Source organism: Cnephaeus nilssonii (assembly GCF_951640355.1).
Source record: "Cnephaeus nilssonii genome assembly, chromosome: 19".
NCBI lineage: Eukaryota > Metazoa > Chordata > Mammalia > Chiroptera > Vespertilionidae > Cnephaeus > Cnephaeus nilssonii.
Window position 1 is genome coordinate 10924888 of NC_137090.1, and position 25581 is coordinate 10950468.

The 25581-nt window shown below is 47.7% G+C and overlaps 1 protein-coding gene across 1 annotated transcript; it reads left to right on the plus strand.

The window, feature by feature from the left end:
- Positions 1–886: 886 nt before the first annotated feature.
- B4GALNT2 (beta-1,4-N-acetyl-galactosaminyltransferase 2 (SID blood group)) lies at positions 887–24776 on the plus strand (the record flags this gene model as incomplete). The annotated part of the gene is made up of 11 exons (XM_079798649.1): positions 887–939; positions 6656–6874; positions 7628–7759; positions 10875–10981; positions 14704–14741; positions 16773–16953; positions 18255–18341; positions 20755–20942; positions 21763–21903; positions 23762–23981; positions 24571–24776. The coding sequence occupies 11 exons, from the start codon at positions 887–889 to the stop codon at positions 24774–24776; spliced, it is 1572 nt and encodes a 523-aa protein (XP_079654775.1).
- Positions 24777–25581: the final 805 nt, after the last annotated feature.

Here is a 25581-nt window from a genome sequence, read left to right on the forward strand (position 1 = left end):
GCATGCCACTGTTTTGGGTACTTAAAAAAAAAAAGTCATGTTTGTGACTCACAAGTCATAGTGAAATACAATAAAATCATACCTGAGATGAATCACAAGAAGGGGCCCAGCACGCGCCTGGCTTGTGAAAAGGGTCCCGCCAATGCTAATTTCATCAGAAATTCACCAGACACTTCCAGGCACAAAGGCCTTACGTGGCTGCGAGGGTCTGTTGGAGGGATTCAACCTACTCCAGCTTTCTTCCCTCCGGCGTCGTTTGCCAGAACAGTTCGGTGGAGTCAGGGGTGAACTGGAGTGCTGAGGTGGATGGAGCACAGGCTAAATAAACATGGTGAACCCAAGGGGAGTGGAGGAAGGGACGAGGCCGTGAGGCTCGCGGACCTGTGAACCAGGGAGGTAAGGGAGGGGCCGTGGGGGGGGGGACTAGAAGTGGGCACAGGGATTTTGTTGTTCTTTTTTTTTTTTTTTTTAAATGATTTCAGAGAGGAAGGGAGAGGGAGAGAGAGATAGAAACATCAATGATGATAACCATTTTTCGGCCGCCTCCTGCACGCCCCCTTCTGGGGATCGTGCCCGCAACCTGGGCCTGCGCCCTGGACCTGGGGACCCTTCCGTCCGCAGGCAGGCGCTCTGTCCGCTGAGTCAAACCGGCTAGGGCTTGTTGTTCTTTGAAGATGGAGAGACAAAGTCCGATCACCGCCGAGAAGGAGGAGAGGTCCCAGCTAGAGGCTGGGAGGTCTGGAGAGCCGCGCGGGAGCCGGGCTGCAGCCGTCCTGCAGGGTGCGCACCGGGTCCCAAGCGCGGCTCGCCCACGGGCGCCCGCAGCCCCGGAAGGGAGCAGGGAAGTGAGGGTGCGCCCGCGCGCTCTTTGTCCTGGAGGGGGCACATGACCGTGCCCGCGTCCAGCCTCTCCCTGCCCCGGACCATCCGGAGGTTTGCGTAAACGGCTGAGTCCGCGCGCTCCTCCGCAGACAGGCCAGGCCCCCTTCTCTTAACTCGGACCTCCGACGGGGTGGGGCCCGGTAGGCCTGGGGGCTCCGCGACCGACCCACCGAGGGGCAGGCTTTGCTGGATTCGCCAGCGCGGGCTTCCGAGTCACCCAGACGCGGTTGGAATCCCAACGCCACTCCCTAGCTCATCACCCCCACGGTGCCTCAGTTTCCCTTTCCTAAAAGTGGAGCTGATAACAGCACTCACCGCTTAGGGCTGTTGTGACGAATAAATGGCACCACGTCAATAAAGCGGTTAGTGCCGAGCCCGTACCTCGTATCCGCAGCGGGGCTGCGGTCATTACTGGCACCTTTTCCAGCGCGCCAGGGCGCGCGCCAGGGGCGGGTCTGTCCCGGTGAGGTGTGGGGCTCCCCGAACGCCGGCTCGCAGGTTTGGACTTGCTGGCGCCAAGCTAGGCTCCTCGACAGACCCAGAAGGGGGGCGGGGGTTGGTGGTGACGTGGGACTTGGGGACCTATCCAAGCTCTCCTGGCCTCCTCCACCTGCCCTGCTTGGAGAATCTGCTCTTGGTGCCAGGCGGGGCAGCAGGCGGGGTGGCTGCCCGGCCCGGCCCGGCTCCATCAGCTCGGACGGTCTTTCCGAGGCGGCGTGATTCAGAATGACCTTGTGCGGGTGAGTGTCACGCGAGCGCAGAGAAGTGGGAGGTCGAACTTGGCCGGGCGGGCGCACCGTCGGAGAGCGCCGGGCGCGGGGGCTGAGAGCGCCGGGGCCGGGGGGGAGGCGATGGTTGGTCTCTAAATTCAGTCCAACCCGCGTCCCCTTCCCCCGGTAGGCGAGGGCAGGGTGAAAGGGACGGCGCCTGGGGACGCTGTTGCTGTGAAAAAAATTTTTTCTGTTGAAAAATTCGACGTGGAGGCTGCCTCTCTTGACCGGGAATGTGGAAAGGGGCCTTCGGAGCGCAGGATTCGGGTCTCCGGTTGGAACCCGGAGGCTCTGGCCCCGGAGGGCTGGGGCCTCTTTCCTGGGCCCGGGACCGATCGCCTCGGGGACATGGGTCCCCGCGCGAGGGCCGAGGCCTCTGGACCGTCGGGGAGCGGAGGCTGCGTCCGTTCCGCAGTTTCAGAAAACACCCGATTTCCAGGTCCACGCGCACAGCCTCTCCACAGAGTGAATTCCCGACGGTGTGTGTCCCGGAGCGCTGTAGAGCCTCAGCGGGCAGCATAATAATGAACGGAGAACGGAGACGTGGGGTCTGCCTTCACGTTTATCAACTACTTCGAAGGATCAGAAATAGGTTGTGCCTCTTTATCCCCAAAGTTTCTTTCCCTTTTATTTTTCCACTCTAGAACAATCATTTAGCACAAGGAAGTCATCTCCTAAAAACCTGGTGAGATGCTGTTTGTTTTTTGCCTGGGGGCGACGGAAGGGACGGGGAACAGGAAAAGGGAAAGGTTCTAGGGTTCCCAGAAGGGAGAGCGAGGTTGATGTTCTTGTTTGTTTGTTTTCTTCTTTATTGATTTATAGGTCCTAGTCTGATGTTTTTGGAGCATTAAACCTTTTGCACTCGGATGTCGAGTGTGACTCGACGCGGTTAGCATTAGAATAAAGGAATCGAGGAAAAAAGCAAGCGAGTGCAAAGGGTTAAAACAAAGCACAATGAATCAATTGGACAGCTGGACTCATACACAAAAGGTCTGGGTTTAACTGATGTTTGCTAACTTTCTCTACCACCTTAAAGCTGCCCGAGGGTGTGGCCTTGGGGGAACTAGAGTCCCTCCCTCCGAAGTAACTACTTTTATTCATTTGTTTGTTTGTTAATTCTCACCTGAGGATAATTTTTTTTAAATATATTTTATTGATTTTTTACAGAGAGGAAGGGAGAGGGATAGAAAGCTAGAAACATCGATGAGAGAGAAACATCAAACAGTTGCCTCCTGCACACCCCCCACCGGGGATGTGCCCGCAACCAATGTACATGCCCTTGACCGGAATCGAACCTGGGACCTTTCAGTCCGCAGACCGATGCTCTATCCACTGAGCCAAACCGGTTTTGGCATGAGGATAATTTTTTAAAATATATTTTTATTGATTTCAGAGAGGATGGGAGAGAGAGAGATAGAAACATCAGTGATGAGAGAGAATCATTGGTCGGCTGCCTCCTGCATGCCCCATACCTGTAACCCAGGCATATGCTCCACCCGCAATGGAACTGTGACTTCCTGGTTCACTTGGGATCAAACCCACGACCAAAGTGTGTGCTCTTGACTGGGAATCCATCCCGTGACCCTTCAGTCCGTGGATGGACGCTCTAACCACTGAGCAAGACCAGCCAGGGCCAAAGAAACTTCTATTAAACTTTCCTTTGCTTCTAAGTTTACCTTTTCATTCAAAAAAAATGTCTGAATTTGAAATGGGTACATTCTGTGCCCATTTATTAATTGGTGTCTGGGTGTTTTTCTCATCAATGAATTAAGATTAGATCTTTGCTCTCGTAATAGTCCAATTACCATTTTAATTTCAGTGTTGATTTTCAATGTGCAGACATTTTTGAAAGTTCGGATGCAGACACAAAGGTAAAGCACACAGGAATCATGAGACTACCTTTCTAGGCAAAATAAAAATCGAGGCTATTGGTTAACTGGCTTCCTCAGGGAGCTTGAGGTCAGGGCCATTTCTGCTAGGGCACAGGAGTCCCTCAGGACAATGAGGATCACCACCTTCTTACTCAGGACTAGACAGCCCTCAGTCTCTGCCTGGTCCCCAAGCTCTGTATCTGGACTAGGAGAACTGCTTGGCAGCGTTAAGCAGCTGCACCTGGCTGGCAGGGTGGGGTGGTCATCAGCTGGCACAGGTACCTGGCTCATATCCTTATTTCTCGCTGACTTTATGAATTGGACTTGGGCTCTTTCTTGAATGTTTCTCAGATATGATCCAACCAGAATAGCAGACCCATACAATTATAATCATAACACCCCCATTAAGCACACAGTTTTACCAGTGTAGAACATTTGTCGTTATCTGATGAAAATTCAGCTGTTGAACATTTTATTGGCAATCTTCACCCACACAATTCCTATTAATGTCTGCATTAAAATGCTGTCCCTAGCTGGAACCAGGTTTGATAAAAAGAACTCCAAGCTGAGTCAGATCTGATCACATGGTCAAATTTGTCTAAAAGTAAATAAAAGTCTATTTTTTTTTTTTGCCAGTACTTCTATAGCTTGATTCCCTCAAATACACCTATCTTTTTCTGAATACCACTTTGGAAAATCAGATGTTACAGAAATATATAACGAAGTAGTGAAAATTCCACCTAAAATTTTTGTATATTCTCGTTTTTTTTTTTTTTTTGGTTTATTCCACCCACTTATTTGCTTATTTCAGAACCAGCATCATACATTTAATAATTATAACTTTATAATAGTTGTATTATTTAGTGGTAGCACAGCCTGCTACACAGCCATTCCTCTTATTTGTGATATTTTCCTTGCTATTCTCATGTGTTACTTCCAATACACTTTAGAATCATTTTGAAATTTTAAAAATCCTATTGTGGTTTCATGAATGTGATTATTATATTGAATTTATAGAGTAATATATGGTGAAGCTACACCAGTACAATACTGCGTTATTCTCGCCAAGAATCAGGAATTTATCTTCCTTTATTTATATTTCCCTAAGGTAGAGGTAACTTGCTTAATGCTTAATTCTTTATTTGTTCAAAGACAGAATTAATACTTGATCACTGCAAATAAAAAAAAAAAGAGAATATAGGAATACGTTGATATAAAAATATGTTGAACCCTAGCCATTTGGCTCAGTGGATAGAGCGTTGCCCTGCGGACTGAAAGGTCCGGGGGCCGGGGGGGGGTGTGGGGGGGGGACGACAAGGTTTATTTTTATTTCATAACTAGCTACTGTTAGACCTATAGGGCAGTACGATCCTATCGGCCATTTGTAAGCTTCCCGCCACAGGAGAACAAAAGACCAGGGAAAATTCGCTGGACACCAGGAGGTAGACCATACAAGGAGTGGAAACTGGCCTGAAGGCACCTGATGGCACACCCGCATTCCATGTCATTACGACCCCCCCAGCTCAGCCCCCAAACCCACTAACGACAAGTTTCCCACCAGTGGCTGCGTGTCAGGATGAAACTCCAGCTCCTGGCGCTGCTGTCATCGGCCCCGTGTCCCCTTGGCTCGGTGCTGTGCAGCCTTCCCTTCGGATACCCCATCCCCCACCCCCACCCCCACCCGTAAATAAATTCAATTTTTCTTTTCTTTTAAAAAAAATATATTTTATTGATTTTTTACAGAGAGGAAGGGAGAGGGATAGAGAGTTAGAAACATTGTTGAGAGAGAAACATCGATCAGCTGCCTCCTGCACACCCCCTACTGGGGATGTGCCCGCATCCAAAGTACATGCCCTTGACCGGAATCGAACCTGGGACCCTTCAGTCCGCAGACTGACGCTCCATCCACTGAGTCAAACCGGTTAGGGCTCTTTTCTTTTTTTTTTTTTTTTAAAATATTTTTATTGATTTCAGAGAGGAAGAGAGAGGGAGAGAGAGATAGAAATATCAATGATGAGAGAGAATCATTGATCGGCTGCCTCCTGCACACCCCCTACTGGAATCAAGCCCGAAACCTGGGCATGTGCCTTTCATTGGAATCAAACTGGGGACCCTTCAGTCCACAGGCCGATGCTCCATCCACTGAGCCAAACCAGCTAGGGCTGATTCAATGTTTCTTTATCCACCGTCTGAGATGGCTATTTAGCCTGCCCGCCCGCACCATCCACCAGCTTCACCTTCCAGCTATTCTACTAAAATCTTACTGTTTCTAATGGTTTCTCATGGAATACATTTTCATTTTGCAGTATGCGATTATAAAAAAATCATGCTTCTTATTCCGTTTTTGTCAGGAACAAGGGAAGTATGCCCACTGCTATCATTTAACATTGTCAGGAAAGCACTAGTCAATGCAGCAAAATTAGCTTATGGGATAAATAAGATGTAACAGCCCTAACTGGTTTGGCTCAGTGGATGGAGCAATGGCCTGCGGACCCAAGGGTCCTGGGTTCGATTCCGGTTGGGGGCACATGCCTGGATTGCGGGCTCGGTCCGATGTGCAGGAGGCAGCCGGTCAATGATTCCCTCTCATCATTGATGTTTCTATCTCTCTCTTCCTTCCCTCTGAAATCAATAAAAAAAATAAATATATATATTTTTAAAAGATACATTCATATTTTTAAAAAAAGATGTAACAAAAAGGGGAATGAGAGGCATACTTTTTTACAGATGAAATAATTGCATACTACAAAACTAACAATGTATTAACTGGAGAACTGTTGGACCAGGGGCGGGGACAGAAGTCTGTATAAGTCAGCTCCCCTCTGGCTCTGGGAGCACGTTTTCCCTTTCCACCAGGACTGTTTCCCAGGCTGGAGCTGAAGCTGAAATACCGGTGACGTCCTGCAGGAGCAGGATGGGGCGGACCAGGCCAGTGCAGGGCAGCCGGGGCCCTGTGCTGTTTTCACAGCCCTGCTAGGTCACAACGGAGCCATTTGCAGTCAATAGTCTCCTTCTTCTCTGCACCCCAAAACAGTTATTCCTGTGGGTGTTGATTAGATGACAATCAAGTCATTTAGTAACTAATTAAGAAAAAAAGATTTTCAAGAAATGTGCTTTTTTGTGCCCCAACAGCTATAACTTTCTGTGGCTCCTCAAGATGTCCACCTTAGTCTTAGGATTCGGCCTGGTTTTATTTACGTTCGGAAGTATGTACCTTCATGAAGCGTTCAGCCTCAAACCAGTGCTCCCTCGTCCCGATCCGGCGCTCCCTCCTCCGGATCCGGCTGTCCAGATGCCGAAGCTTCTACCCGAGGAACGACTCAGGTCCCTGTTTTCCTACGATGGCATCTGGTGAGATATCACGCGTTCTCTCTCTCCCACCTTGGTCCCACAGCTCCCTTGCTCCTCCTGTGGTTTGCTCTGCTCTGTTGTGTCCGTTTTACAGATGATTCCCTGCCTTCCTGAACTGTGTTGGTTCAAATGATTCCCTGCTGTGAGACCAGGAGAGGGCTTGGTCTCCAGGGCACAGTCTCTGTTCTCTGCAACACTCAGTCAAGTCCCCTAAGACCTTGGAGGGCCCATTTAACTGCCAGCTCTTTGTCCCCCCAGCCTCCTCTTCTGGGGGGGGCTGGGATGCCATTGGCATTCCTGTGATTCTCAAGTTTAAAGAAGTTTGGTGCAGGGGATAAGTCAAGAGAGCGGGCCCAGCCCTAACTGGTTTAGCTCAGTGGATAGAGCGTCGGCCTGGACTGAAGGGTCCCAGGTTCGATTCCGGTCAAGGGCATGTACCTTGGTTGTGGGCACATCCCCAGTAGGAGGTGTGCAGGAGGCAGCTGATCGATGTTTCTCTCTCATCGATGTTTCTCTCTATCTCAATAAAATAAAATTAAAATTAAAAAAAAGAGAGCGGGCCCTTCTTCCCATTCCCCACTCCTCCCCCTCCCCGTGGCTCTGTCAGGGCCTCTGCTAATATTCCAGGACAGCGGGTCTGGGAAAGGCAGTTTCTCAGACGGATACACGCAGGATAAGGTCTCGGGTTCTCCCTCACTCATCAACACCCCTCCTCCCACCCAGTCTTGTTCACAGTCTTCTTGTTTGTTGTAGGCTGTTCCCGAAAAATCAGTGCCAATGTGAAACCAAAGGCCAGGGCTACAACTTTGAAGGTGCCTATGGCCAGACAGTCCTCCCTGCAGTGAAAGCGAGGAGACAGGCTGAATTTGAACACTTTCAGAGGAGGTAATGCCGACCGCCAGGGCTCTCGGGTCCCGAGGAGGGGCAAAAGCTCTACTTTGTCCTGAGGGTATGGGTGCAACCGGAGAAGGAAGGAGCTCCCCCTCTTGCAAGGGTGCCTGGGAGGAACTATTAGGAATAAACCTACGAAAGAGAAGGGAGGAAATAGCCCTTAAATGAAGATTTACAAACTTTGCACGCATCAAACATGTCGTAATAAAAAAGGAGCAAAGGAATGAAGATGGTTTGCAATGTCAGTGTGGTGTTGTTGTGGCCCAGCGTCCATGCACCCAGCTGTCATGGCAAGTGACTTTGTAGTGACTGAGTTGCACTGTCTTATTCATTTATATTGAGAATATGTTGAGAATATACTGTCCCCACTGCAATGTGCATGGCCCAGAGTTAAAACTCTCGGGATGTACTGACCAGGGTTATTGATTGAAAAGAGCAGAAATTGATTATGGCTGGCTTATGTGAAAAGGGAATTTGTGGGAAGGATGTTGGGACCTCACCAAATCCATAGATGGTAGGATAACCAGGCTGAGGAATTAAGATACAACAGAGCAAGCCCTGGCCAGGTAGCTCTGTTGGTTAGAGCATCGTCCCAACACACCAAGGTTACGCGTTTGATTTCTGGTCAGGGCACATACAAGAAGCAACCAATGAATGCATAAATAAGTGAACGACAAATCTCTCTGTCTCTCATGTTCTTCCTTCCTCTCTCTCTCTAAAAAAATCAATAAAAGTTTTTTAAAAACACAATACTTAAAAAAAGATACAACAGCCCTAGCTGGTTTGGCTCAATGGATAGAGCGTCTGCCTGTGGACTGAAGGGTCCCAGGTTCGATTCCGGCCAAGGGCACATGCCTGGGTTTCAGGCTCTATCCCCAGTAGGGGGTGTGCAGGAGGCGGCCGATCAATGATTCTCTCTCATCATTGATGTTTCTATCTCTCTCTCCCTCTCCCTTCCTCTCTAATCAATAAAATATTTTTTTAAAAAAAAGATACAACAGAGCATACAAGGGCTGGGCAAGCCCTTCCCTTTTTTTTTTTTTTTTTTTTGGTGGCGGGGGGAGGGGAGGGATCATTTATGAGCTATTGTAGAAAGTGTGCTATAATCCTAATATATAAAAAGCCAGGGGTCATCATGACCAAAACAACCAGATGGATGACTGAACAACAGGCTGTGTGGGGCAACAAGGCAGGCAGGGGGGGGTTAGTGAGGGATGACCAAATGACTGAATGGCAGGCTGTGTGGGGTGCGGGGGGCAGTTGGGGGTGACCAGGCCGGCAGGGTGGCAGTTAGGGACGATCAGGCAGGCGGGGAGGTGAGCAGTTAGGAGCCAGTGGTCCCAGATTGTGAGAGGGATGTTCAAGGGGTCCCAGATTGGAGAGGGTGCAGGCTGGGTTTTCATGCACAAATTTCATGCACTGGGCCTCTAGTAATAAAATAATAGCATTGTGATTGAGGATTTTAACTTTGGAACAAGCTGGGTGGCAAGTTACTTAACCTTATAGTACTTTAGTATCTTATATGAAAAATTATAATAGATACCTCCCTCCAAAGCTTATTGTGGGGGAGCAGGGGTCCTAATATAAGGTGGCAGAAGATTTGACTTTGGATGATGAGCACATGGTGCAATATACAGATCTTGTAACACAGAAACCCACACCTGAAACCTATATGTTCATGTTGACCAATGCCCTCCCTCAATCAATTTAATAAATAAATATTTTTAAAAGGCTAATTGTAAGGTGAATTGTATTAACATACAGAGAACTAGTAACTCAAAAAGTACCTGACATATAGAAGCACTGCAAAAATATTACCTACTATTATTGTTGTGATTTATTATATCATCATTCTTTTAAAGTTTTTCATGTATTGATTTTAGAGAGAGAGAGGAATGGAGAGAGAGAGAGAAAGAGAGAGAGAGAGAGAGAGAAACATTGATTTGTTCCACTTATTTATGCATTCATTGGTTGATTCTTGTATATGCCTCGGATTGAACCTGAAACGTTGGCATATCAGGATGACCTTACATAGTCCTTACCTTTAAACTTTAATGAAAAGGTAGTTGTTTTTTAAAGTTGCATTCCCCTGAGTAATATTGAAGCTGAGCATGTTTCATATATATATTATCCACTTGCATTTCCTCTTTTAATTGCCTAGTTATGTCCTTTTCCATTTTTAAATGTTGTCTTTTTCATATTCCCATAAATACTCCAATAGTCTGACCTCTCTTCCAGGTAATCTAAGTGGTGGTATCTTTGGTTAAACTGGGTCCCTCCAGGCTACATTTCAGCTGTGTTACCTTAGTCCCTCAATGAGCCAATCTCACTGGATTGTGTTATGCACTTGCCTTTGACTGAAGGTCGTTACAACAACAAAACCATTTGAAAATCATCACTGTGTTTGCTTTGAAAATATGGGGACGCCAACCACTCACATATACAGTTTCCTGTGATGCACTTTATGTTTTGGTGCAGAGCCAGGAAAAGTTTGACTTCCCTTCAGGAATTGGTCTCCTTTGCCCCTTTAAGAAGACCCGAGTACTGACAATCATTTTATACCCTGGCTACCAGGGAGTCACAGGTGGCTTTGGTGTTCAGCTGCCGCAGCTGTGCTGGCCCCTACAGTCTGAATATTTTGTTTCTTCCTTTTTGCTGGTCATGATTTTTTAAAAAAATTACTTTATTGATTTTTTACAAAGAGAAAGGGAGAGAGATAGAGAGTTAGAAACATCGATGAGAGAGAAACATTGATCAGCTGCCTCCTGCACACCTCCTAGTGGGGGATGTGCCCGCAACCAAGGTACATGCCCTTAACTGGAATCGAACCTGGGACCTTTCAGTCCGCAGGCCAACGCTCTATCCACTGAGCCAAACAAGTGAGGGCGTGATTTTTGCTTTTTATGTGCTGTGTTGTAAACTGCTCAGTTCGTTTGTGGAGTTAAGAGGCTGGGAATAATGGAGGAGGGGAGGTTGGAGGGAAGATGGGGGACAATCTACTTTCCATTTCTCCCCATTGGCAGCCCAAGGCTCTGGGCACAGGCACCACTTTAAGAACTAACCTGGGAAGGGAGTCAGGGCAGCTGTTAACAGTTCCTTTTGTCTGCAGGGAAGGGCTGCCCCGCCCACCGCCCCTACTGGCTCCGCCCAACCTCCCTTTTGGATACCCGGTCCACGGGGTGGAGGTGATGCCCCTGCATACAGTTCCCATCCCAGGTAGGTCCGCCCCATCCTGAGAGGACTCGGGCAACGTTCCTATTCCTTCTTAAGTAAAAGGAGGGAGCAATCATTCATTGAGTACCTGCTGGGTACCAACACCAGGATGAAGTTTGAAATTATTTCATTTAATGTTAATATCACTGTTTCCACCACTGGAGATCACCCTTAGTAGCTGTGACCTCCGTGGGGCTATGAAATAACACGGAAGAGGGCAGATATCTGTGAGCCTCAAGGAATCTTAGGACATAATTGGCTTGTTGGTGTCCTACAGCATCTTGGGAGCAGGCAAAGCACAGGCCATCTCCAGGAATTAACGCTCCTCGGCATGAGGGCTGGCTCATCCAGGGTGCTTACTTGGACCCCCCTTGGGGGTGGGTCTGAACTGGTGCTCCCAGTCCCCCTTCACACAGGGTGGAGGTGGGGAGAAGGTGCAGGGGGGTCTGCATCAGACCTGAGGAAGGAAGTATCCAAGCTGGGCCTGGCTCTCTAGGTACCTGCTGCCCTGACATCCCCATCCTGGAGGAAGAGCTGATGATGGTTGAGGGGGGCTCTGGCCCCGATACAAGCAGCACTATTTTCTAGAAATAAAGTAATTATTTGTTTCTTAAACAACTAAAAGGCTTGTACTGAGCAGGCCCTGGTTCAGAAAAACAAAAACGAAAAACAAAAAACGAAACCCCTTTCCATGAGGGATTTTTTACACACGCCTCTAGTTCAGCAGCACAGCCCTGTGAGGTAAATGTTTATTTTTGCCAATTTACCAGATGAGCTTAGTAAGTTCCCTATGGCCATAGGAGGGTATGTTTGAAGTAGAACTTGAATTAGTCATACTATAAGAGCAGATGCTAAAGTAAATACACTTGGGGTTCATTGTTAGTGTTTTTGAATAGTTATTTAAAAATAATATGACACTTTGGATGATTCATTTTTTTTATTGTGGTAAAGTATGCATTACAAAATTTACTATTCTAACCATTTTTAAGTGCACAGTTCTATTGCATTGAATACATTCACATTGTTCTGCAACCATCACCACCATCCTTCTCTAGAACTTTTTCATCTTCCCACTGGAACTCTGTACCTATTTAACATTACATCCCCTTTCCCTCCAGCCCCTGGGAACCACTGATGTAAAAATATTTCTCTTTTTTCCGCATCCAGTGCGGCTAGAGAGCGGGTCCAGTTCCTGAGTAGAGGAGCTGGGGATTGAGAAAATATGAAAGAAAGAGAGAGACAAAACACAAAATGGAAGGAAAAAGCTGGGAACCGGGTGGGACTGCTGCCCTCTTCTGCTGGAGATACAGTGACCCAAAGCTGAAACAGCATGTTTATTTTATACCCCCAAACAGCATGTTTATTCAATACCAGGAAGTTTCACCAAAAATCAAGACAAAGGAGATTATTTGCATTCTTGAGTAGGCCCTAGCATTCCTGGTGCTTGACTGGATTTACATATCAAAAACCCACTACCGGACACCTGGGCTGAAATGAAGGTCAAGCTAACAATACCCTTGCCTTTTTGGCAAAGCATGTTCCCAGGGTGTGGCTTTGCCTGTCGCCTTGGGTTCAGCTGACAATAATTAAAGAATGCCCATGTGCCTTCCCAGGCGCTCTTTATATCTCACCCTTTTTTTGTTTTTGAGCTACTATAATGAAAGTAAAATTTAAACATCAAGAACAAAGCTCTAATATTAAAACAATTGCAAACAATGCCAATGCAAAAACCAAACTACTTAAATGTTATCATTTCTTTTCTTTTTAAATTTAACAGAGAGGAAGGGAGAGGGATAGAGAGTTAGAAACATCAATGAGAGAGAAACATTGAGTAGCTGCCTCCTGCACACCTCCTACTGGGGATGTGCCCACAACCAAGGTACATGCCCTTGACCGGAATCGAACCTGGGACCCTTGAATCCGAAGGCCGACGCTCTATCCACTGAGCCAAACCGGCTAGGGCAAATGTTATAATTTTAAAGCTTGATCGTCAAGAGAAAAACTCTGGCTATTAAATAATAACAAAACAATGCCAATGCAAAACAGCAATAAGAGAGAAATAAAAACTACAGACATGTTAACATTTTTAGCTACTAAATGAAACAAAGTTTCTTATGCTGCTGGTGTATATTTACTCAGAATCCTTGGACTTGACTGAGCCAGACTTTGCAGAAGACTGGCAGCTAACAGATGCTAGCATAAGCAGGAACATAGTTGAAGAAGTAGCTTCAACTTCTTGCTTTCCCACAATCTGCTGCGCTTCAGTCGTTAACTTCTTCAGCTGACCCCATATTGGCACCTCAGTCCCTTGCGTAGCTTCCAGTTTTCTTCTTCTTCCACTTTGCTGTCATCGGGGAAACTCTCAGTCCTTTTGAGTGAAGGGTCAAGGAGCTTGTCTGGGTCCATTGTGGTGACACATGTAATGCTCTGGCACCCAAATTGGCTGCACTGCTCCTTCTGGAAAGATATAAAACACAAACCCTTCCCCACATTATTAATGAATCTGATAAAACTTTTGTCTGGTTTATGCTTCCTTCCACCTAGCTAACTCGGTGGAGGCTATTGTACAGGAGGCCTGATGCCTTTCAGCTGCTGTACGATCCTCTGCATCACAGCACAAAAATTTTTAAAGTACAAAGAGTATGACTGAGTTTGTTTTGAGGTGACACATAACATCCGTCTCCCCCTTTTTGTTTCAGTAATTGCATTTTAAGAGTATGATTGACTCTTTCCACTATTGAGTGACATCCATTTTGCCAGATTTGATTAGGTTTAAGTACTCGGGGATTTACCCCTAAAGTTGGCACAGGGAGGTCGATAACACTGAGGTCATTGCTTCCAATAAAACATGGAAATTGTCGTTCTCAAATAACATTTTGAAGGCTGAAAAATAAATGAAAAGTTCCTCTGAATTAGTGTACCCTATAGTAGCTGTTTCAATAATTTTGGCCATACTTACCACATAAGCACTATCACTATAGGTTGATAGGCTCTGTAGCAAAATCTGTTAAGGCATAAATAAGAGCTTCTATTTAGAGTCACTGATTGGCTGCCCCCTGCACATCCCACACTGGGCACTGAGCCCACAACTCAGGCATGTGCCCTGACCGGGAATTGAACCATGACCTCCTGGTTCATAGGTTGCCTTTCAACCACTGAGCCATGCAGGCCGGGCAAGATGATTCATTATTATTATTATTTTTTAAATACATATTTTATTGATTTTTTTACAGAGAAGAAGGGAGAGGGATAGAGAGTTAGAAACATCGATGAGAGAGAATCATCGATCATTTGCCTCCTGCACACCTCCTACTGGGAATGTGCCCGCAACCAAGGTACATGCCCTTGACTGGAATCAAACCCAGGACCTTTCAGTCTGCAGGCTGATGCTCTGAGCCAAACCAGTTAGGGCTAGGATGATTCATTATTAATCCATTGCTTCCTTCCCTTCAGTAACAGACACCTGGAAGGGACTGGATTAATTCACAGCACCCATCCAAAGCTGAGGCTGGCATCAGAGGTTTTAGAACCACTGGAAGGACCATGAGAAGCGTCTAACAGAACCCTGGGGAGAGGGGAGTCTGTCAGCAAACACCCTGGATAGGAGGGAACACTTGAAGGGACTCTGGAAGCACATGGAGGCAGCCAGGAAGGTGTGAGCCTCAGAGAGCCCTTGGAATCCTCTCAGATGATGTTTTTGTTTTCCTTTTCCCTGTGTCCTCCAGGTCTTCAGTTTGATGGACCCAATGCCCTCATCTATAAGGCAAGAGCCCCCCTTCCCAGTCCCTTTGTGTACTTGGCATCCTGTCCTTAGCTCACTGCCCAGCCTCCTTCCCCCAGTGGTGGCTGGTCTTGGATTTTGACAGAACCCTCATCCAGATGAAACATCAGACATGAGTCTGAGGTGGGGGGTGCAGTGGGGGGAGGGTGCCTATGGAAGGCACACCTTTTCCTGCCGAAGGAGTGGCTGGAGTTCCAGGGAGGCCTTCCAAGACCGCGCCAAGGCACTGAGCCACCGCGGGTGCTGCTGCTTCCACTGCGAGAGGACGCCGCTGCCACAGCCACGGCTCCTGCGTTGTGTTGCCTCTGCCAGGGCGAGCGCCACTGAGATGGATGCCCTGTGCCCTGCCCCGCTTTCCCCACTTAACAGAGCTCCAAGTCAAGGTCTCTGCAAGTATATCTGACTGGTGGGATGTAGACCACATCAAGAGCCCTAACTAAAAGGAGCCTGGGAAATGTAGTTTTAGTTTTCTCACCTCTGTATGTTAAACAGAGGTTGGAATGGCTAGAAGCCTCCTCTGTCCCCACCCCCAGCTAAGCCCTCTACCACCCGCTTCTGTCACTTTCTCAGTTCCTTGTCATCTTCTTATAGCTCTTATCTGTACCTGAACTACCTCATATGCGTCATGATATGCTTATGGCCTCTCTTCCCCAATCCTATATAATAAAAGCCTAATATGCAAATTAACCAAATGGGGGACCAACCAGTGGAATGACTGGTTGCTATGATGTGCACTGACCACCAGGGGATAGACGCTCAATGCAGGAGCTGCCCCTAGCCTGCAGGCCCCAGGCCAGCCAAGGCGGGTGCCAGTGGACCTCCCCCCACCATCGCCCCGCCAGTCACCCCACAGATGGGCCATGGTTGCTGGCCAGGCCTAGGGACCCTACCTGTGCATGAATTTCGTGCACCAGGCCTCTAGTAGACTATAAGCTTCTTGAAGGCAAGGAGTCTGTCTTATTCACAATTTCCCCCCCCCCCCCCCCCCCCCCCCCGGTGCCTGTAATTTGGATCTCAGAATATATCCATTGACTGACTAAAGTGCTTTCAGCAAGGCCCTAGCTGGTTTGGCTCTGTGGATAGGGTGTTGGCTTGCGGACCAAAGGGTCCTGGTTCGATTCTGGTCAAGGGCAGATTGTCTGTAGGTGTGAGGGAACTGGCAGAACAGCAATGACTTCCACTTGGGGACTTGAGCAGTCGAGTGGATGAAGGTGCCATTCACGAGGCAGGGAGAGGTTTATAGAGAGAAATCAATAGTTCCATTCTGAAGATATCAGTTTGATTTGCTTGTGAAACTTCCTAGCAGGGCAACCAACCAGACAGTTCAGACAGCTGGATCTCAGAAAGAGATGAATTGTAGACATACATGTTGAAACCATCAGCAGATGGGTGGAATTTAAAGCCATGGGAAGGGATTAGATCTTCTAGCAAGAAGGTGTTAGAATAAGAAGGCAAAGAGTGCAGAGGCAAGCCCTGAAAAGCTCCATTCTGAGTTTTATTTTTATTTTTGTTAATATACTTTTATTGATTTCAGAGAGGAAGGGAGAGGGAGAATGAGATAGAAACATCAATGATGAGAGAGAATCATTGATCTGCTGACTCCTACACTCCCCCACCCCCAATGGGGACGGAGCTCACAACGCATGTGCCCTTAACCAGAATCGAACCTGGGACCCTTCGGTCCGCAGGCCAACATTCTGTCCACTGAGCCAAACCAGCTAGGGCCTTTTGGAGGTTTTATAGAGGAGGAGTTGGCAAACCGAAGTCAAAAGAATGGTGTTCTGCAAGCCAACAGATAAGAAGAGAAAAGAAACTGTCCTGGAATGCACCAGGCCCCAGGGCTTACTTCTCCTTTGCTGTGACCAGAGCAGGGACACCGTGCAGAGCCAGACCCTAGCTTCTGGGGCACCCACGACGCTTCTCCTCTCACCCTAATATGCTCTGCCCCCTGCAGGCCATGTTGGGTAGGCGCCTTTCCTTGCATTTATCCTCTTTGTACTTCACCCACCTTAGGTCACCCTGACAGCTTCTCTGGGGACACTCAACACCCTCGCCGACATCCCAGACAGTGTGGTGCAGGGCAGAGGCCAGAAGCAGCTGACCATTTCGACCAGTGACCGGAAGCTTTTGAATTTCATCCTCCAGCACGTGACCTACACCAGCACGGTGTACCAGCACCACAGGGTGGATGTGGGTGAGATCCTGTCCTTGGAAGGCAACATGCTGAGGGAGCCGGAAAACACCACTGGGCCCTCTCCAAGTCTTCCTCCTCCATGAAGCCTGCCTGCATTGAAGATGCTTTCCTTGCTCCTGTTTCTAACCCTAGACACCTAACTTCCAAATTCCTGTACCCAATTCTATCCCCACGTTGCTACTGACCCCATAGAAGGGACTCCAGGCAGGGACAGGTGAAGAGCCTGCTCTTCTCCATGAGGACAGATCATTCATGCTGTGCACCTGGGAACCACCCAGTTCTGTTCCCTATTCTCTATCGCCCTCAAAGCTGAAGACTTCAGCTGCGGTAGAGGAGGGAGCCAGTCTATGCATCCCTTTATTGTCCTGGGTACTAACAGGAAAGAGGGATGTGGGGAAACTCCCAGTCCAAAGGACAGTGGCTTTGACTCCTCAATCAACCCCCTCCCCCAAGCTCCACCCCAGGAATTCCCTGGAGAACAGTTCCTGCCATCCTCAGCGCAGCCCCGTTTCTTTCTGGATGAGTCAGTCACCCTTTCTCGCTCTCTCTTTTTTTAATATATATATATATTTTATTTATTTCAGAGAGGAAGGGAGAGGGAGAGAGAGATAGAAACATCAATGATGAGAGGGAATCACTGATTGGCTGCCTTCTGCACTCCCCGTACTGGGGATCAAGCCCGCAACCTGGGCATATGCCCTTGACCAGAATCGAACCTGGGACCCTGCAGTCCTCAGGCCAAGGCTCTATCCACTGAGCCAAACTGGCTAGGGCACCCCTTTCTCTTTCATTAGCTGCACAGGATGCATTCCCAGGACATCAACAGAAAGAAATGAAACATGGGGCAGATTACCCATGACTGCACACTAAAGAGCCAGTTCTCCCGACCTTCGGGTGTTCAAACACTTCCTTTCACAGAATGACCTTGTGAAATAAAATAGGGCAGGTATTATTATCCTGGCCTTGTAGCTGGAGGAGATTGAGTGGTTTACCCAAGGCATTTCAGATAACAATGGCAAAGCCAAAGATAATCCGGACTCCGTGACTCCACACCCTGTCCACCCCAGCAGGTTCTCACAAGGGCAAGAAATGTGAGCTTAGGAGGTCCTCAGCAGGTTGCCCCAGGGACAGACAGCAAATCAGGAGCCAGAACGCCATAGACTCCATCAGGTCCTCAGTCTCACCCCAGCCAGGACACTGTCTACCAAACTTCACTCCCGCGGTGCATGGGTTTCCCTGGGGCAGCATGGAGAGTGGCCCAGACACGGCGCTCCCCGCCCTGACCTTATTTCTCCCTCCAGTGAGTCTGATGTACGAGTCCTCAACAGCCAAGTTTCCAGTGACCATTCGCCATCCCGTCACACCCAAGTTATATGACCCTGGACCAGGTAAGGCCCTTGATCCTGGGGCTGCATGGTGGCATCCTGTAGAGCTGTTGGTGAAATTCAGGTCCCCTCTGAGATGGAGATGAGAATTGACCAAAATAACAGTTTATATCTGATTCCTGACAAGCTTGTTTGGAGGAAAACAATTCTAGGACACATTGCTCTAATATTGCTTAATTATATTAACTTTTTATATGGTTGTGCTTATTTTGAAAAAGACCTAACAAATGGTAACATTTTAATAAGTATTAGTGCCAGCTAGCGTGGCTCAGTGGTTGACCATTGACCTATGAACCAGGAGGTCACGGTTCGATTCTTGGTTCCGGGCTGGATCCCCAGTAGGGGGTGTGCAAGGGGCAGCTGATCAATGATTCTCATCATTGATGTTTCTCTCTCCTTCTCCCTTCCTCTCTGATATCAATAAAATATAATTTTAAAAAATAAGTAATAGTAATAAAAACAGAATAGTACTGGAGCATGAATAGATATATCGGTGAAATCAAATTGAAATTCCAGAAAGAGACATGTTGGAATTTTACCATGTGATAAAGGTAACTTTCAAATTAAAGAGGGAAAGATGTATAGTGTGGTTTTTTAATGCATTTTTGTTTTTGTTTTTTTAAAAATTTTTTTATTGATTTTTACAGAGAGAAAGGGAGAGGGATAGAGAGTTAGAAACATCCATCATCTGCCTCCTGCACACCCCCTACTGGGGATGTGCCCGCAACTGGGGTACATGCCCTTGACCGGTATCGAACCTGGGACACTTCAGTCTGCAGGCTGACGCTCTATCCACTGAGCCAAACCAGTTAGGGCTTTAATGCATTTTTGAACTTTTTCATAAAAATTATCACACTGTATGGTATGAAGTTCTAGGACCTGATCTTTCCGTCAGCCCATGGCTTGTGTTTTGATTTTGTTTCCAGGGTCCTTTGTTATATGAAAGTTTTATCCATCAGTGCAATAAAATTGATTCACTGTGTTCTTTCTGGTTTTTGCTTTTTGTGCCTTGTTCAAGAAATTCTTCTCTACATTAAAGCAAGAAAGATATTCTCCTGAATTTTTCCAAAGATGTACATGTTTGCTTTCACATTTAGATATCTGATCGACCTAGCGGTTATTTTTTTAACTTTTTTAAAAATATATATTTTATTGATTTTTTTTCAGAGAGGAAGAGAGAGGGATAGAGAGTTAGAAACATCGATGAGAGAGAAACATCGATCAGCTGCCTCTTGCACACCCCCTACTGGGGATGTGCCCGCAACCAAGGTACATGCCCTTGACCGGAATTGAACCTGGGACCTTTCAGTCCGCAGGCCGACGCTCTATCCACTGAGCCAAACCGGTTTCAGCCTAGCAGTTATTTTTATGTGTGGTTTGTTATGGGGATCTAATTTTTTGGTATATGTATAGCAACACCATATAAGCCCTTCCTCTTCCCCGGCTTGTATTGTTGTGCTGTCACACACCAACGTTCGTATGTCACACACCAAGGTTCGTATGTGCAGGAGTCTGAATCCGGGCTTTGTTAGGTTGCACTGGTCTGTTTATCGCTGGGCTAATTCCATATGTTTTTTTTAAAAAAATATTCTTATTAATTTCAGAGAGGAAGGGAGAGAGAGATAGAAACATCAATGATGAGAGAGAATCATTGATCAGCTGCCTCCTGCACACCCCACACTGGGAATCGAGCCCGCAACCCAGGAATGTACCCTGGCTGGGAATTGAACTGTGACCTCCTGGTTCATAGGTCGACACTCAACCACTGAGCCCCACTGGCCAAGCTAAGTGTACACTTTTATCATACATCATCTGTATATTGTATGTTCACCACCTAAAGCCATGTCTTCTTCCATTTCCATTTATTTGAACCCCCATCCCTCTGGTAACCAACATACTATTGTCTATGAATTTTTGCTTGTCTTGTTTGTTCATTTATTGCTTTCAGTTTTATATCCCACAAATGAGTGATATCACAAAGGGTTCTCGACTTTTTTGTCTGATTTCTTTTGCTTAGCATGATACTCTCAAGATCCATCCATGTTCTCACAAATGGCGGTATTTCGTCTTTGCTTGTGGCTGACTAGTATTCCATTGTATATGACTACCACATCTTCTTTATCCACTCATCTAGTGAAGGACACCTGGGTTGTTGTCTTGTCTTGGCTAACCATGAAGGAAGTCCATGTCTCTGAGACATGGACTCCCCTTTAGCTCAGTGCTTCAGTAAACATAGGGATACATAAATATATTTATTTTCTAACCCAACAAACAAACCCTTCTTAAGCACCTACTGAGGCATGAGGCCCACGAACACTGAGAGGTTGTGGCATAAAAACCCCACCAGAACAATGCACGTTAAGACAGTGAGGCTTCCCAAAAGACAGTGCTCTGACATCCACCCTTTCTTGACCAGAGAGGAAGCTCAGAGACCTGGTGACCATTGCCACCAAAACGTTCCTCCGTCCCCACAAGCTCATGACCATGCTCCGGAGTCTTCGTGAGTACTATCCAGACTTGACCGTGATCGTGGCTGATGACAGCAAGGAACCTTTGAAAATTAATGACAGCCATGTGGAGTACTACATCATGCCCTTTGGGAAGGTATATCCCTCCCTTCCAGATGGGAGACACCTGGGTCCTGGGACAAGAGGGCCCCAGAGTCAGGTTCTGCCCCTGGATGGGGGTGCTTCAGTGGCCTTCCCGAGGAAGCAGGGTCCTGGAGTGGGAAAGGGTAGGACTCTCCTCTGAGTCCCCTTGCTGACGCCAAATTCACAGAGAAGTCAGGCCACTCTCACTTTGCTGTATTAATGGGGTGATAATCTGCCTTTCCTCACACTTGGCGTGGAAGTTGATTGAGGTCCTTCTGAGTGATTTGAGGTGTCTGACATCCCAAGGATTCCTGACATGCAGATCCAACTGGAATCATCTCTGATTCCAGCCAAGCTGGAGCAGCTATCTCTCTGTCTGTCTCTCCCCCACACAGCGTCCTCCAAGGACACACAGAATGTGATAGGTACTATACATACCAGAGTGTATGCTGGGTCGTGCTCTGCCCTTTTGACTTGGTGTTAAGTGCTTTCTGCTCCCACCAAACATCTTCCAGGCAATATAAGGGGAAATGGAAGGAGAGCCACAGAGACTCGGTCGGACGGGAAACCTATCCATATTGGCCACAGGGCCAAGGAAGGGCTTTCTGGCCTTTCAATCTTTGATCCAGAAAGTCACTGTCCTTCTTCAGGTGTCTCCGAGACGTGGACTCCCTTTAGCCCAGGGCTTCTCGATCTCAGCTGTATATTGGAGTCACCCTCACAAATTCTGACTTAAATTCGTCTGGGGTGCAGCCTGGCTATTGGGAATTGAGAAAGTGCCCCAAGTGGTTATTCTAATGGCAACCACTGATCTAACCTCATTCCACCTACAGGGTTGGTTTGCTGGCAGGAACCTCGCCATATCTCAGGTCACCACCAAATATGTTCTCTGGGTGGACGATGACTTTCTCTTCACCAACAAGACCAAGATTGAGAAGCTGGTGGATGTTCTGGAGAAAACAGAACTGGATGTGGTAAGGGATAGTTGCCAGTTTTATCCCAGTTGCAATCCGTAGAAACAATCAAGAGAAGGAAGGAGAGGAGAAGAGAAGAGAGAAAAATATGTGAGGGAAGAAGGGAGGGAAAAAAAGAAAGCAAGAAAGAGGAGAGAAGAGGGAAGGAAGGTGAGGGAGAGGGGCTGATGCAGGAGATGAATAGCCAGCACAACTCTGGGTTCAGGGTGTCACACCAGGACTCAGGAGGTGTGCTTGAATTTTGTTTCTGCCTCCATACTTACTTTTAAAAAAATACATTTTTATTGATTTTCTTTTTTAGAGAGAGAGGAAGGGAGAGGGATAGAGAGATAGAAACATTGATGAGAGAGGAACACCATCGATCAGCTGCCTCCTGCACACCCCCCACTGGGGATGTGCCTGCAACCAAGGTACATGCCCTTGACCGAAATCGAACCTGGGACCCTTCAGTCCGCAGGCCGACGCTCTATCCACTGAGCCAAACCAGCCAGGGCTGAAGGACATTTTTAAACAGAAGAAAGTAATAAAAACATCAAAAGTCAATTCACATATAAAAAAGGGAAGAAAAAGGTGCTTATCGGTAACAATATGTATTGTATTCTTGAAATTTGGGAAGAGGATAGATCTTAAATCTTCACACCACACACAATGGTGCTTAGGTTAAGGCAACTGATATGTTAATGAGCTGGATTGTGGTGATCTTTTCACAATGTAAACATATATCAAAACATCAAGCTGTATACCTTAAACATATACAATTTTAATAGGTCAACTATATCTCAACGAAACTATCCAAAAAAAAAAAAAAAGAAAGAAAAAAGAAAAAATGGTCATGACATGGTGACCAGAGTTAACTCTTACTCCAGATGGACAATCCCCAAACCATCCAAGAAATCTCTTGGCTACTTTTCCAGAGACGGAATCACAGTAGCATAAATGAGATAGAAGGTGTAGGTCCCACTCATGTCAAAATCCAAGCTGGCACTTCCAAGGTCATCCTGGACCCGTTTCCTTCCCTTGTTGCTCCGTCATCCTTGTGGTCCTCAGTGGCAAGGCCAGAGGGAAAGGGGGCGGGGGAAGTGGAGGACCATCTGTCTAAATCATTGCCCTTCAGCCAGGACTTAGCCACATGGTCAGACGTTGCCAGGGAAATGGGGACATTTCTTCTTTAGCTGGATGGTGAACTGTACCTTAATTTAACCCACTTCCAAGTCCGAGGGTTCCTTTACTAAAAGGGAGAAGGAAAGCACAGGTGATGGGGGATGTTAGCAGGCTTTCCCATGCCATCCTGGATGATGGGTCAGGAGTAGATGTTCTGGCTTGTCCTGTTTGGCTTGGGCTCAGACATAGAAATGCACATGCCTCCCGTGAGCGCATGGACAGCTGCTCAGCGAACTGAGTGGGGAGCAGAGAATGGGAGGAAGACAGCTTGAGACAAACTGGGGGGAAAGCTGCAAGAAGCCTGGCAGGGGAGACTCCGCAGGCTCTCTTGGCTGCACCCAAATACCGCGCCCCCTAATGGAAGGGAGTGAGTTAGCTTCTTCTGGAAAGGGTGAGCTTGCCGTACGGTGAGCAGAGCGGAGAACTTGTCTGCCCTTTTGGCTTGGTGTTAAGTGCTTTCTGCTCCCACCAAAGAGATTTTCTGGGGTGAGTAGGAATGAAGGATCCAAGGACCCTGCGATATATGCTGAAGGCTGTGGCCGCAATAGCAAGAAGAGTAACGGAGGGACAGCGTGAAGGGTAGACAGAGAAAGGGTGTGATTCTTGTGGAGGTTCAATCCCGTAAGGCTTTCCGGCAGAGGCAACATGGACATCGAGTCCATGTTCTCTCATGTGGATTTCTCTGCCCGCGGGCCAGGTAGGCGGCAGTGTGCTTGGAAACGTGTTCCAGTTTAAGCTGTTGCTGGAGCAGAGTGAGAATGGGGACTGTATTCATCGGCGGTCAGGATCTTTCCAGCCCCTGGACGGCTTCCCCAACTGCGTGGTGACCAGTGGCGTTGTCAACTTCTTCCTGGCCCACACGGAACGGCTGCTGAGAGTTGGCTTCGACCCCCGTCTGCAGCGAGTGGCTCATTCAGGTGGGGAGGCTGACGGGGGCGGCTGGAGCTGGCCTATGAACGGACCCTAGACGTTTGTTCTTTCAAGGGCATGCTCCACTGATCACGGTCCCTTGCCCGGCAACGGTGGGTTTCCTTTCCCTTCCCCCCCAAATGAAGGAGCTCATGGTCTCTCTTGCCTTCCTCTTCACCCTCTCTTTGACTTCTTGCCTCCTGCTGATGAGAAACCCTCTCCATCCTTTCCCCACAGCTCTGTCCCCTCCCTTCTCCCCACCCGGCTCCCTATTCTCATTTTCCAGAGTCCTTTCCTATTTAACTGCAACTGGTTAACGGCCCCCTCTCTTTTCTCTCTTATCCCCTCAGTCCAGGAGTCCACAGTTCTGTCCAGCTAGAAAGCCAGTCTGTGTTTCTCTGCCTCTCTACGCGTATCTCTGTCTGAGAAATGGCCTTATTTATTGCCTTCCAAATCAGCTGGGGCAGGTGGCTTTGCTTGGGGCTGAACCTCCGCAGGGGTATCTCCTCCCCCTGACTCTCCTTCCAGACCTGGAATATGGTCCTGGATCTCTGGCCCAATCTCACATTTCTTTCCGTGCTCTTCCTCTCTTGGCAGAGTTCTTTATTGATGGGCTCGGGAGCCTGTTCGTGGGTTCATGCCCAGACGTGATTATAAGTCACCAGTCCCGTTCTCCAGAGGTGGACCTGGAGCTGGCTGCCCTGGAGAAATCCTACAGCAAATACCGGACCAACACCAATGCCCAGATCCAGTTCAAGCTGGCTCTCCACTACTTCAAGAACCATCTCCAATGCTCCACATAAAGGTGCCCGGGCATCGGAAAAGCACTAGGTTGACTGGTTGTGGGTATCTGCAACAGTGGAACCGGTGGTCAGGCTACCAAAAAATGGACTCCTAAGAAAGATGAATATTATAATAAACCATATAGTGTGTTTGGCAAATGGGATGGGTTCAATTACTGGAAAGACCAATCAAAGGCTAGAGGTCATTAGAAATGGACCAATCACTGATCAGGGCAATGAAGACCATATTAATAATGATTATTTATTTGTATGATGCTTTACTGTGTATGAAGCATTTGCACGTCCTTGAGTGTTATTTGGTGGCAATGTCGTAGGAGGGTCTTTTTGCTCACAGTCAGAAGCATCATCTCCAGCGTCATTGTCATCCACAAATTTTTATTTGGTTCTGCCTTGTGGACTCAGACAGCGTGAATAACCCAGGGTCCTTGTCTTGAGGCGGTTCAGTTCAGTCCACTGGCATCATTGGGCAGCCCGGGTCAGAGGACCAGAGGAGGGAGAAGTCACCCTGGCCTCGGCAGCTGTGGAAGGTTCTGTGGAGTTAGCTTATCTGGAGCCTGGAAGGTGGATGGGATTCAGGCAGTTGGAGGGAGAGGGGAGAGCATTGGGTAGTCCACTGTCTGTCAGAACAAAGGTGTTCCTGGCATCAGACTTGCTACCATAAAGACACATTCCAGAACGCCAGGGATTGAACTTGGACCCCCACGCTAAGGTGCCATGATAAACAGTATAAGTGTGGTGGCAAGCCACTGCATTCCAAGGACTTGAGACCAGTTGCCGACTCTTCAAGACCCATGTCATCCACAGA